Raw genomic sequence first — 13539 nt, forward strand, 5'->3', positions numbered from 1 at the left:
ATCCAGTGGTGAAGGTGAACTGCACTTTATACGTCGCCCCTTGCAGGCACCATCCTATTTTATTACAATTCTGCTTGGCTGTTGTCAAGGCTGCACCATATACACCGATAAAGTCTTTGTATATGGTGTGATGCTTCATTGAGCAAGTCGAAGCATGCCAGCACTATAATCTAAATGCTGGAGAAACTTGGTAGAGAGGAGCAGGCAGCATTACGCAGGGACCTATTTTTTTTTTTTTTTTTTTAAAGAAATAAACCTAAACATTAGGTGAGTGTTTCTAAACAGATGGCTCCTGCAAATAAAACCGTGGAATTCCTCTTAGGAATGTATGTCTTCTCTCTACTGCTTTAGTTTTTTTACTTACTACATCCCCTTATTATCCAAAACTCTCTTCCACTGCATCCTTCTCCATGTTAGTAAGTTATACATTAGGCCGCATGCACGCCTCTTGGGTCTTTAAGGATTCATTTTAAAGTTTTAAAAACATGTCTCGTTTGTGTAGTTTTTTTTGTTGGGTCTCCTAATGGGGACATGTGTTGATGTTTTGTTTTTCACCACTTAAAACTGAGAATGTAGTTGATTTATGACCAATTTTCTTGATGCCATGTCCTGCGGCTTCTCACACACTGCAACAAGCGACTCCTGGTAAACGTGTTTCAAACTGGCAAACAATGGCGTTAAAAGATTTTCTTGTGATTTTTGACATTGTTTTTCCCCATAACTAAAATTTCATTCTTCTTTTCCACAGACCTTCAAACAATTGAAGACTTGACGGCAGGACTCTGAAAACGATTGAATAATTCCATTTTGTTGACCAGAAATACCTAATATTGAATAAAAATACTTTACTCACAGTTTGTTGTCTTTGTTAAAGTCAAACATTCTCTTTTTAAAGATAACAGTTGAGAAATGTAGTTTCGTAAACTATTTTTTGGCCATAAATTACACTTATAGAGACAAATTCCCAAAACCTATTTCGCTAATGTTGGATCTGATGAATTTTCCGACAGTAAATCTCACTTTCTGCAGAAGAGAAGGTACCAAAGTGGTGTTTTTTTTCTCTGCATTCAGTGTATGGCTTGCATTAAGAATCCTGTGGAGTGCGGTAATGGCAGCTCACCGTGTTGTAAGAAATTAAGCTATTTCCAAGCGCACAGGACTGCAGCAGATTACTTGGAAACCCAGACAACAGTATTGGAGACAAGAGCTTTTATTAGCTACCAGCTCGAGAATCTGAAAAACAGCCCTTTAGACATGCATACCTTTCCAAGGGGTATTTCTGCTCGCCCCTCCACACTGGGAAACTGAGTGATAACTAGACTGCTCTATCTGTTGTCGATACGCCCATAAGTGTCAGCTGAGCCACGTCTTTTCTTCTTGGCTAGCCGGACCTGACTCGGGCTCGCTGATCAGTTTATCAGGAGCAGATTGGTTGAACCCTACCGATCTTCTCCTGGCAGCAAAGCAGACTGTTCCCCTCAGATGGCGAACCGAAGTAAAATTGGTGAAAGCTCACTTCACAAAAAAAGAAAATAATATCTCTATAGATCCATCCTGGTATCGCTATTACGAACCGCCCTAAGAAACAGTCCACTGAAGTCAGGTTATTGATTTACCCAGCTCACTGAACTTTCACACCACTGTAAAAAGACAATCACCACATCCCTTGGTCCCCCTGAGCCCCAAATACCCATGAAAAAAAAACATTGGCTGGAACACCGACCATCCCGCGTACTGCCTAAGGCCACCAGCTCCCTGTCTGACATCATGTGTAGATCTTTCAAGGTTTTCCTACAGAAAGTAACCGCTAAAATAAAAATTGAAATTGAGGTGAAAAAAGATCCACTTCTGTCCAGGTTTTCTTCTATAACCTTTTCCAGCTATGGCAGATTTTTGAAAGCAATATACTGTTACATCTGCTGGACTCTTCTGGTTGCGGGGATAAATAGGGCTTGAGGATTGATCAAGAACCCTAGGTACCCAGAGTCAATAAATGAACTGCACCTTGCAATGAGTTTTCATTGCATACCCGGTATATAGCAATTCATTTGGTGAAATATAAAGAGTGAAAAATAGGTATCAAGGAAACCTTTGTATTTGCAAAACAGGCACAAGATCAGGTGTTGGTAAGCAGTGGTTATTTGCACATCTCTGAATTCTGGAGTCCCCATACTAGCATGTGAATTACAGGGCATTTGTCAAATAGATGTCTTTTATACACACTATCTTACATTTGGAAGGGGAAAAAAACGTAGAGAAAGACAAGGGGGAATAACACTTTTTCTTCTATTCTGTGTTCCTCCAAGTCTCCCAGTGAAAATGGTACCTCACTTGTATGGGTAAGCCTAGTGTCCGCGACAGGAAATGCAACATGGACACATCACATTGTCACTTGGAAATCTGATATGTTTTTTGGAAAATAGCTAGCTGTGGATTTTGGCCTCTAGCTCTGCCGGCACCTAGGGAAACCTACCAAACTTGTGCATTTTTCAAAACTAGCCACCTAGGGGAATCCAGGATGGGGTGATTTGTGGGGCCCTCACCAGGTTCTGTTACCCTGAATCCTTTGCAAACCTCAACATTTGGGGAAAAAACACTTTTTCCTCACATTTCGGTGATAGAAAGTTCAGGAATCTGAGAGAAGCCAAAAATGTCCTTCCAACCAGCATTCCCCCAAGTCTCCAGATAAAAATGGTACCTCACTTGTGTGGTAGGCCTAGTGCCTGCAACAGTAAATGCCCCAAAACACAACATGCACACTTTTTTCCCCCAAAGAAAACTGACCTGTTTTTTTGCAAAGTGCGTAGCTGTGGATTTTGGCCTGTTGCTCAGCCGGCACTTAGGGAAACCTAGTAAACCTATACATTTTTTTAAACTAGACACCTAGGTGAATTCAGAATGGGGTGACTTGTGGGGCTCTCACCAGGTTCTGTTAACCAGAATCCTTTGCAAACCTCAAAAGTTGGCAAAAATAAAAACACTTTTCCCACACATTTCGATGTTAGAAGCACTTCCCTTCAGTTCTTCTCCAGGCAGAGGTTCCTCTTGATGTCCAGAAATGATCCAAAGTCAGTGGTTTTGGGTGCTCTTCCTATAACCATATTGGCCTTTGAAGTAGGCTTACTTCAAAGGAAAGTCTCGCTTGTTTGTGAAATCCTGCCTTGTCCAGGCCCCAGACACACACCAGGGGGTTGGAGACTGCATTGTGTGAGGGTAGGCACAGCCCTTTCAGGTGTAAGTGACCACTCCCTCCCTCCTAGCACAGATGGTTCATCAGGGTATGTAGGCTACACCCCAGCTCCCTTTGTGTCACTGTTTAGAGAGAGGTGCAAACAGCCCAACTGTCAACTGACCCAGACAGGGAATCCATAAACAGGCAGAGTCACAGAATGGTTTAAGCAAGAAAATTACCACTTTCTAAAAGTGGCATTTTCAAACACACAATATCAACACCAACTTTACTAAAAGATGTGTTTTTTAAATTGTGAGCTCAGAGACCCCAAACTCCACATGTCTATCTGCTCCCAAAGGGAATCTATGCTTTAATCATATTTAAAGATAGCCCCCATGTTAACCTATGAGAAAGATAGCCCTTGTAACAGTGAAAAACGAATTTGGCAGTATTTCACTGTCAGGACATATAAAACACATTAGTATATGTCTTACCTTAAACATACACAGCACCCTGAACATGGGCTACCTAGGGCCTACCTTAGGAGTGTCTTACATGTAGGAAAAGGGAAGGTTTATGCCTGGCAAGTGGGTACACTTGCCAAGTCGAATTGGCGGTTTAAAACTGCACACAGACACTGCAGTGGCAGGTCTGAGACATGAATACAGGGCTACTCATGTGGGTGGCACAACCAGTGCTACAGTCCACTAGTAGCATTTGATTCACAGGCCGTGGGCGCCTCTAGTGTACCTCTAGGGACTTACCAGTAAATCAAATATGCTAATCATGGAAAGCCAATTACATACACATTTTACATAGGAGCACTTGCACTTTAGCACTGGAAAGCAGTGGTAAAGTGCCCAGAGTAACAAAAACAGCAAAAATGCAGTCCAGCACACATCAACTACCTGGGAAACAGAGGCAAAAAGTTACTGGAGACCCTGCCAAGGATACCAAGTCTAACACGCTAAATCTACTACGGCTTTCATTTTATATTAAACATACTTTGGTGGTAACTATGATGGAGGATTAGACGAGCCTGGACAGCAAATGTATGATTGAGGTCTCTCACAGAACCTTTTATAGACATCTTTCAGTGGCTTAGACCGAGGAGTGTTGCTGAGCTTAGGAAAGAGAAATTATTCTCCCGACCCACTGTTTTCTGGTAGAGGCTACCAACAGATTAATAGGTAGTTAACTTGGGGGTGCCTGAGTCGCCTTTGTGCTTTTATTTTCGGTGGGTCCTGGGAAGATACTCCCACCTCCCCCATGCCTTTTTGCTCACGTGTCACAAAGACAATGACTAGACCAATATACGTGGAAATCACAAACGTGCACTGACACCTATGCTCCTTCAGTCAGCTCTCCTTTTTAAAATTAGTTGCAAGCATCCCCTCCTGACAAGCTAATCAACTCTTCCCCAGGTTACTTGGCCTAAACCAAGAAAAGTTGGTGGTTAGCACCACAGAGCTGAAGGTTAAGGAAGCTCACCCCCAATTACCACTGGTGTGGGAAGATAAGCTTTCGATCAGGAAATCTTGGCACACTAACAGACTTTTCTCCCCAAACTTCATATTCAAGCTGAAGACATTCCCTGTGTATTCCTTCAGATTGTTTCTGAGACTGGTTCTCAGCAGTGCCCCTTTTCAGAAGAACCCAAGGCTGTGAAGGGGCTCAGTGAGGTGAAGAGTTACCGAACCTGCAAGAAAGTCCAGAATTCCAGACTTCTAAGAAGAGACTAGATCAACACCTGTGCTGAGAGCATCTCAGAATCTGCTGTCAGAATTCCCATTTGTGTGCTAGTACTGAGAATTGCTAAAGTGCTAAAACCGCTATGACCTGGTGTGGCCACCACAAGTGTTTTAAATTTGGCTTGATGGTGACCCAAGTGGCTAGCTCTCCATGACTGTGCTTTTTGTCTCCCAGCTCACGGCTGCCGGACTCTTGCTCCACAGCTGTGACTTATTTGAGGGTGCATGTCCCAGCGCTTATCACATACAGAGATCCACTCAGTGGTGATGGAGTCTAGTCAAAGTGCACATGCTCAGCCATTTACTGCTATCTGCCAGGAATCCACTCGCTGACAGCGAATCATACAAGGACCGTCTGCAAGAGAAATCTTGCAAGCTATTCCACAATGGACAAAGAGGTGCCATTGCACTGCACCTGCAATGGGTGAGAACAGTGCAATTAAAGTTAGAGAAAACTGAGACTAACTAAAGGAAGAGCAAATCCCTCAAGATTCACTCCATTAGGTAGCATTGTGTTTCCCCCATTGGGCTATGTTATTGCTTAAATAGACTGTTCCCTAATCATTACAAGTACTGTTTACCCTTGATACACCATAGATAGCGCCTACTGTGTCATATGTAAGATATACTTTTTTCTTAACCTTAAGTATTGAATGGATAGTAGTTTGATTTAGTTTGTTTGTTGCTCGATGTTTGAGTGCTGATTCTCTAAACAAACACCACCTCCCTAAGTAAGCCTCAGCCTGCTCATATTCACTACCCCGAGAGTCAATAGTAGGGTTAAGCCCCTGAGAACTAGTTTGGTTGAAACTACCTGAGCCCAGTAACACATGACTACGCAGTGACTTCTTTAAAGTTCCCACACCCTTCCTTCCGGAAGCCTGCTTCCGAACAATAGTGCTAGCACTGTTGCTCTCCTATCTAGATGGGTACCATGCTCTGTTCAGTGGCTTCCATGACACCATAGTGGCACCCATGAAAGGCACCATCATTGCTGCTACAAATCTCATTAAGAGCTTACAGAAGTTTGAATACATAATGCCACTGCTTATGGGTTACACAGGTTCTCCCTACAGGCCCGCATCAACTACAAAACCACCTGCATTCCTTGCAGCTATTAAAATTGATACCCCTACATGTCTGGCCAAGACACCTCCAGAGGCAAACCATGGCACACCAGAAGCCAAAATATTTCCACAATGAAGATGAAGTGCAAGGAACAAAAAGAAACCGAAGTAGGAATCTCCCTAAACACCCAAAATATGAAACACCCCCCCTATTTTATTAACATGTTTATTAGTTTTCTGTAGATTCAACAAATCCACTTTTGGCATTCAATAATAGCACTCCGTATCAAAGGAAGTCAAATACATTTCAATTGTGTCTGATCATATCACCTAATAATAAAAAAAACACAAGGTTTGCCCGCTCCACTAACAAAAACTCTTCTATTCCAGAGGAGCTGGAATGTACGGCCAGAAACGTTAAACATTAGCCTATGACAACAAGCTGGTGAAGCACTATATAAAAACAAAGGTGAATGCAGTAACTACATTCACATTCCAAAATGAACAGAACAAAAAGAGAAGCGGTCCCGGTGGGGATAACCGACAGAAGGAGGTCTCCCCCCGGGAGGTTTGGGGGAAGACACCTTCCCTTCCCTCCGGCGTAACCGTGCGTTGCAAAGTGCAAAAAGGGAGTATCCCTGAGGCCCCTGGGGGCGGCGGGAGCGTAGTGGGGAGTCCTGGCACTGAAATGGAGGGCGGGGCAGGTGGAGGCCTTCGTGGTGACAGCCCCGAGGAGGGTGGGGAGTGAGGCAGCGAGGGGGAGCTGTGCAGGGTGCATTAAAGGAGGGGGGGGGAGAATGCCTCTCATGGAGGCCATTAGGTACCATGGAGGATTTCAAGAGGAGGGGTGGGAGAAGGTCATGGGAGGGGGGTTCGGGGGGCCAGGATGGGCTTGCAGTAGGTGAAGAGGGCAAGGACGTGGCCGCAGGGAGGGTGTATTTGGGGGGTGGACGGAGGGTGCTTCCGCTTCGGGGGTACGGGTGGGGGAGTTGGGGGTTATCCAAGTCGTGGGAATCCAGTTTGGAATGGAGTGGGGACGACGAGGCAGAAGGCCTCAAGGATGAGGAGGATGGGATCACCTTAAAGGTGCTTCGTCCTCAGCGCACTTTCGGGCAGGCTTGGTTTGCGGAAGAGGCAGACGTGGTGTGGGAGGTTCGCAATGGGGGTGAAGGGGAGTTTTCAGACTGGGGGAGGGTGTGGGTGGTGGTTCTGGGGTCGTGGGGTGCGGGCAGGGAAAAGAAGGGAGTGTAGGCACAGGGCTCACTGGCACACTGGGCTTTTCATGGCAGGGCGGCAAGTTGCTGAGAGGCGTCCCAGGCGGGTCCAGGGCGGCCTGGGGATCTCAGGAGGAAGTGAAGGCGGGGCCCCGAGCGCCCGACTGGATATTGTCACAGATGGAGGCGAGGGCCAAGGTTGTTCTGAGGGGGCCTCAGGATGGAGAAGGTTTTGCACCCCCCCATTGGCACGGCTTATGACGAACAGTGGCCTGGCCTGAAGCAGCATGGACCTACATTGGGAAGCGGGTTCCACGCCTAGCTTGTACACCGAGAGGTGGGAAACAGGTGAGGGCTTCTGGGGGCGCACTGCCTGGTGTGTTTGCTGAATTGGAGGACGAATTGGACTACAACGAAGAAAGTAGAGATAAGGGGATGAGGATGACTGGTGGTGTGACAAGCGTGGGGGGTGTCTAATCCTGTGCCTCAGTCGTTTCAGGCGGTGTGCGAGGACAAAGGAGGAGCACTACTGGCAAGCCAGACGGCTCAGGAGCGACTCCTGTCCTTGGCGCCAAGTAAGGGTTTCTGTGCAACATGAGATAGTCTCAGTAACAGTTGAGGCACAGGTGAACTGTACTAAGGAGCGTTTGTGTAAGTGGGTGTATTGACAAAGACGTAGCGGTTGGCCCAGAGAGTGATAGCAGTGCACAGGGTTCTTCCTCAGTGAGGGGGTGGCGGGGATTCGAAGGAAGGTTCAGGTAAGTCTCAGGGTGGTGAGAAGGCTAAAAAGCTGTCCTAGAGGGGCACAGCGAAGCCACTGAGGGCGCACTTGATGTCAACTACGAAGGAGATTATTTGTAAAGGTGAGTATGTAGAAATGCTAAAACTTCTGCATAGCAAAGTCGGTTCCAAGGAGGAGGAGGAGTATGAACTGGCTCAGCGACTGAGGGTGGCAGTTACTATTGAGAACTGGTGGCCTTCTTGGTATATGCAAGTGTATATTGTGAGTGTTTCCCCGAGAGGGCAGTAGCGCTCTTTAAATATATGGAAGTTATTAGAAAAGCCCAACTGAATTATAGGGGCTAAGCTTGGGTTCAATATGATGAGGAATTTTGGGCAACAATGGAGGCCGATCCGGAGGCACAATGGGGAGAGATTGATACGGACTTGTGGCAGCAGACGATGGGCCTGTCCAAATTTGGTAAAACGGTTTTCACGGCTAGTGGTCTGCCTATTACCTATCAACCCTTTCATGAGCGTCCCGCCCAGGGTGGGGGTGGGGTCAATTACAAAAAGCCGGTCAGGAACGGCGGGGAATGGGTCACCCAAATCAGGGGCATGCTGGGATTATAACAAAGGCTTGTGCACCCGTGAATATTGCAAATTCAAACATGAATGTTCACGTTGCGGCGGGAGACATGCACTTATTCACTACTATGCTTCGACAAACCAGGGAACCCAGGGGTCAGGACAGGGTCAGCCTCCTTATGGGGATAGCCGGGGGGGAGGGGTGAGGAGGTGCAGGGATCTGGAAAACCGGGAGGAGGGAAAGGTACTCTGGGGAAAAAGCTGGTACTCCGGTTCGACTCAACAGACTGTGTTTTTGGCTGGGACGTTATGAGGATGAGAAGGCAGCACAGGTTTTGTTTAAAGGTTTTTCAGAAAGTTTCCATTTGGCTTACATGGGACCACGGTAACAGCGTTGGGCTGATCATTTAAAGTCCGTCAAGGGGAAAGAGGCAATCGTACAGCAAAAGTTGTACAAGAGGGTGGCAGAAGGTTCTTTTTCGGACTGGCCCTTAGATAATCTTATGGTGTCCCCCATAGGGGTGGTTCCCAAAAAGGAGCCGGGACAAATCAGGCTAATTCATCACTTGTCTTGGCCGGCCCTCTGTGAACGATTTCATCCCAGAGGAGATGACGAATGTGTCATATGTGTCAGTGGACGTGGCCATTACTATGGTGGAATCATTGGGAGTTGGGTCCTTGATGGCAAAGACAGGTATAAAATCAGCTTTTCGTGTCTTACCAGCCAGCCCTAGTGATTTTGAGCTCCTGGGTATTCAGTTCCAGGGAAGATGGTATTTGGACAAAGCTCTCCCTATGTGGTGTTCAATTTCATGCTCATTATTTGAGTGCTTCAGCACTTGTCTACAATGGATTTTTTCGTCCATTACAAGGCAGTGATGCACTACTTGGATGATTTGTTTCTTTGCAGCACCGGTAGGCTCGGACCACTGTGCGGTCATGCTACGTCAGTTTCAGGACATCCTGGAAGACCTGGGTGTGCCCCACAGCCTTAACCTTTTTGGACGTTGAACTGGACACGGAGTAGATGGTAGGAAGGTTGCCAGAGGAAAAGAGGACGGAAATTATTGTGACGGTTGAGGGCATGGTACGACCGAATAACGTGACAGTTAGGGACATTGAGGTGTTGGTGTGCCAGCTTAACTTTGCTTGTAGGATGCTGCAAGCATGGAGGACATTCTGTAGGTGTTTGGGCATGGGTCTGTCTGGCCAGCGTTTACCGCATCATCATGTGCGTCTCCGTGTGGGTGTGAAAGAGGATTTGCAGATGTGTGTTTTCCTGGAGCAATTCAATGGCATTCCCATTCGAATGTGGCAGGTGTGTGAATGGGATGTACACATTTTTTCAGATGCCACAGGTGTAGCTGGTTTTGACCTGTATTGGCAAGGACGGTACTGCACTGAGGATTGGCCCCCGGCCTGGCTGGGGAGGGGGGGGGGGCATAGCGTTCTTGGAACTGTCTCCGTTGGCGGTCGCAGTGTGGGACATCTACTGGAACACAAAAAAGTGCTGATTCGTGTCGACAACCTGGCGGTGGTGCAGGTTGTGAACAATCGGCGTGGGGTGTTCAGGTTCTACAGCTGCTGCGAGTTTTTGTGCTGGAATGTTTGCGCCGCAACATTTATTTTAGGGCAAAGCACGTTCCAGGTGTGAACAATGACATTGCGGATGCTTTGTCTCGTACGCAGTGGGAAAAATTCCATGGGCTGGTTGCGGACGAGCCCCTGTGCAGGACACCAATGCTGACAGCTCTGTGGACGGTAGGCGATGGCGGATGCTGCGCCTGGTGGTAAATTCGTTGGCGCTGTCTAGACTGCAAGCGTACGTCCGGGCATGGCTGGAACTTAGGCGGTCTGGGGCACGCAGGAGGGCAGCCGAGAAGGACAGGTTGGAAGACGTAGTGTGTTTCATTATGGAGCTGGTGGAGAGGCGACAGTCGAGGATCACCATCTCAGGAAAACTGGCGGGCATTGCTTTTATGGGGAAGCTATTAAGGGGATATTCACCGTCAGCAGGGGAGCTGGGCCGGCGTGTACTGGACCGCTGGGCCAAGGAAGAGGTGAAAAAAGGTAAGGCAAGACAGCCTATGTCTCTGGGCCTCCTAAAGGAGGTGCAGGCACTTGAAGGCGTTTGCTACAATGCGGATGAGTGCCTCCTCTTTAGAACCTTAATGTCTTGGATGTTTTTTGGGGCCTTCCGGGTTTCAAAACTAGTGGGCTCAGAGCGTATGGCAGGGCTGAAGTGGCGTGATGTGTCGCTAGGTCGAAGCATGGTGTCGTTTGGTATTGCAAGATTGAAGACGGACAAACGTGGTAAAGGGACCAAGGTTGTGCTCACAGCGTACCCGGTGGCGGGAATATGTCCAGTGGTGCTGGGTCGGCAATTTGCAGCAAGAGGTCTGGGATTTATGGGGAGGGTTTTTGTCACAACAATGGGAAAAGGGTATCAGCGCAACAGCTTTTAGCGATTTTGTGAGCAGGAGATCCTTCTCAATTTGGCACTCATTCTTTTTGGATATGCATGGCGACTGAGGCAGGGTCCAGGGGGTGGAATACCTGTCAGTTAATGAGGCTTGGGAGGTGGAAGTCGGATGTATATGAAAGATATGTCAGGCAAGACATTGCAGGGGTGACAGAGTAGCCCAGTAACATATTTTTCTCCTGCTGCAGATTCTGTACCAAGGCCAGGAGGTGCAATTCCTGTCCATCTGGGTCGTCGGACATTCTTTTGTCAAGTGGGCTCAAAGACAAGCGAGAAACACAGCGATTGGGGACAACCTGGGTTTGGATAAGGAAAGATACCTGGTTCGTTGGGAAGGTAAAGGAGGGATGCGGTGGCAGAATTTATTGGTGATTTTACAAAAGCTTAAGGGACAAAGTTTTTGTCTGGACATGTTGTTACTCCACTTGGGGGAGAATGACTTGATGCAAAGGACAGGTTTGGACGTTATTAAGACCATGAAGTTGGACTTCCTGGCAATACGACCACACTGGTACGGGTGCCATGTAGTATGGAAGACTTTTTTTCCAAGGAGAGTTTGGAGGGGAGCAAAGAAGCCTGGTGCTATATAGAGGGCTTGCAGGAAAATTAATGGGGAGATGAAGGTTTTCTGTGAGACACATAGCATCACATACTTAGAACACAGGGACATTTGTTTTGAGGACCGAGGATTTTTTTGGGGCAATGGCGTGCACCTGTCCTTCATGGGCATGGAGTTGTATCTGCTCCAATTGAAGGAAGCCATGAAGGCGCTGTTTAAGGGGACCTAAATTACAAGTAAGACGGGCGTTTGGTTGGTGTCCGGGGCAACAGAGGTGGGGAGGAATTGGGGGGGCAGAAAAAGGAGAGCCCCTTTTTCTGGTGGCGGAGACTGAGACAGTTCACATGATAACGATAACAGGGATGGACGGCAGATCTGACAAGACACCTTCAGGTTTTAAAGGGGGGGAGGGATGACAGCAGGACAACTCAGACAAATATTTTGACATTAGGGGTTCGTGAGTTGCAGATTCAAAGGGGTAGGGAGCAGCAGGAGATTATTAAGGTGACAAAACGGAGTCAGCAGAGAAATCATTACAAAGGAACAGTGTATTAAGAGAATACAAGGTTAAGGGAAAAGGGAGGGGGGAGGGTAGGTAGGGGGAGAAATTGGCAGGTAATTTTGATGTATAGTGAGGTTTTAGTTTTTATAAGGCAATAGGCCAAGGGCTCTTTTGGATTGTAAGTGCACCTGTTTCCAATAAAGCGGCCTTTTACACAAAAAGGTGACGTGGTGGTGTCCCCAAAATCCAAATGACAAATATCCCTCCCAAGTCGTGCATGTGCACACACGCACATGCGTGTGTACTCAATCCTCGTCTCTCCCCCACCCCCTGCATCTTGTTCCTCATAAGGCCCCACTCGGTACCAACGTCAGCCTGACCCTCTCCCCCTTTTCAAATGACAGGCCGTGGCGCTAGTTGGATGCAGTCCCTGTACCCCTTAACTGTGTGTAGCAAGCTGCAGTGCTCTCATGGAAAGCGGTTGTCTGCTTTTGCTTCTAATTTTTCTAAGTAGGTTTCCCAACATTCCAGCAGATATATCCTGCCCCCTCTTGTGCGCAGTTTTCTGTGTGCTGCTAGTTCAGCCAGTGCCCATTTATGCAGTTCGGGCTGCCATTGTTACATTGGAGGCACTACGGCAGACTTCCATGTCACAGTAATTCAGTACTTAGCCAAGACCAGCGCTAGGTTTTAGAACCACATCAGACACTTTGTTTTCTAAGGGGCGTGCCCTACATTGAGTATGCACCGGGTAGGGTCCAACAGAAACAGACAGTCCATCGCTTTTGACACTGTCTGTGTGACCTGCAACCAGAAGGGGCATGTCCCCTCCACAACCATTCTATGTCTGGGAAGTCTGCTTCTTCTGTTCAGCACCTGGGACATTTGCTATTCGCTCCTGAGAGCATCCTCCCAATCTTATGCAAGGTGAGCAGGGCACGAATCCTAAAAAAAGAAGTGGGGGGACTCACCCAGTTAGGTAGTATGCAAATAAGATCACAGTGTGTGACATCACAGGAAGTGACATCACAGTGTGTGACATCACAGAAAGTGACATCACATGTTCAGCAGATCTATCATTTGAGCATATTGAGAAATTTAACAATGGAAGATGCTCAGTACATAAGCCTGTGACTTGAGGTCCCTGTCTGAAGGAACTAACATTCCAAATGTGGATGACGTTTAGTATCTAACTACATTAGCTAAGCCACTAGGTACTGCAAGATAGGCCTGCTAAACCATGGCACCATGAACAAAGCATAGTTTATGCATTGCAAAAAAAAAGCTCCAAACTGCAATTGTGAATTTCAAAGCTATAAAATGGATTATCCTACCTAGCATACCACCAATAAATAAACTGACAATTGTAACACACTGTGACCTTTAGAAAAATAAAATGCAAGTTGGACACTATACAGTTTGAACCGGATACTCTGCACATCAGTTCCTGCAGACATTATGGAATGTGCTATATTGCCACAGGA

The 13539-nt window shown here is 47.0% G+C and overlaps 1 protein-coding gene across 3 annotated transcripts in view; it reads left to right on the forward strand.

The window, feature by feature from the left end:
• The window catches only part of EIF3G (eukaryotic translation initiation factor 3 subunit G), a 72987-nt gene extending 72133 nt beyond the window's left edge, over positions 1 to 854 (forward strand). For all 3 annotated transcript variants that reach the window (XM_069231805.1, XM_069231806.1, XM_069231807.1), the window contains one exon: positions 749 to 854. In XM_069231805.1, the coding sequence (XP_069087906.1) occupies positions 749 to 764 (16 nt within the window). In that variant the 3' untranslated portion in view covers positions 765 to 854. The remainder of the gene's footprint in view (positions 1 to 748) is intronic.
• The last annotated feature ends 12685 nt before the right edge of the window (positions 855 to 13539 follow it).

This window comes from Pleurodeles waltl, chromosome 4_2 (assembly GCF_031143425.1).
Source record: "Pleurodeles waltl isolate 20211129_DDA chromosome 4_2, aPleWal1.hap1.20221129, whole genome shotgun sequence".
Taxonomy (NCBI): domain Eukaryota; kingdom Metazoa; phylum Chordata; class Amphibia; order Caudata; family Salamandridae; genus Pleurodeles; species Pleurodeles waltl.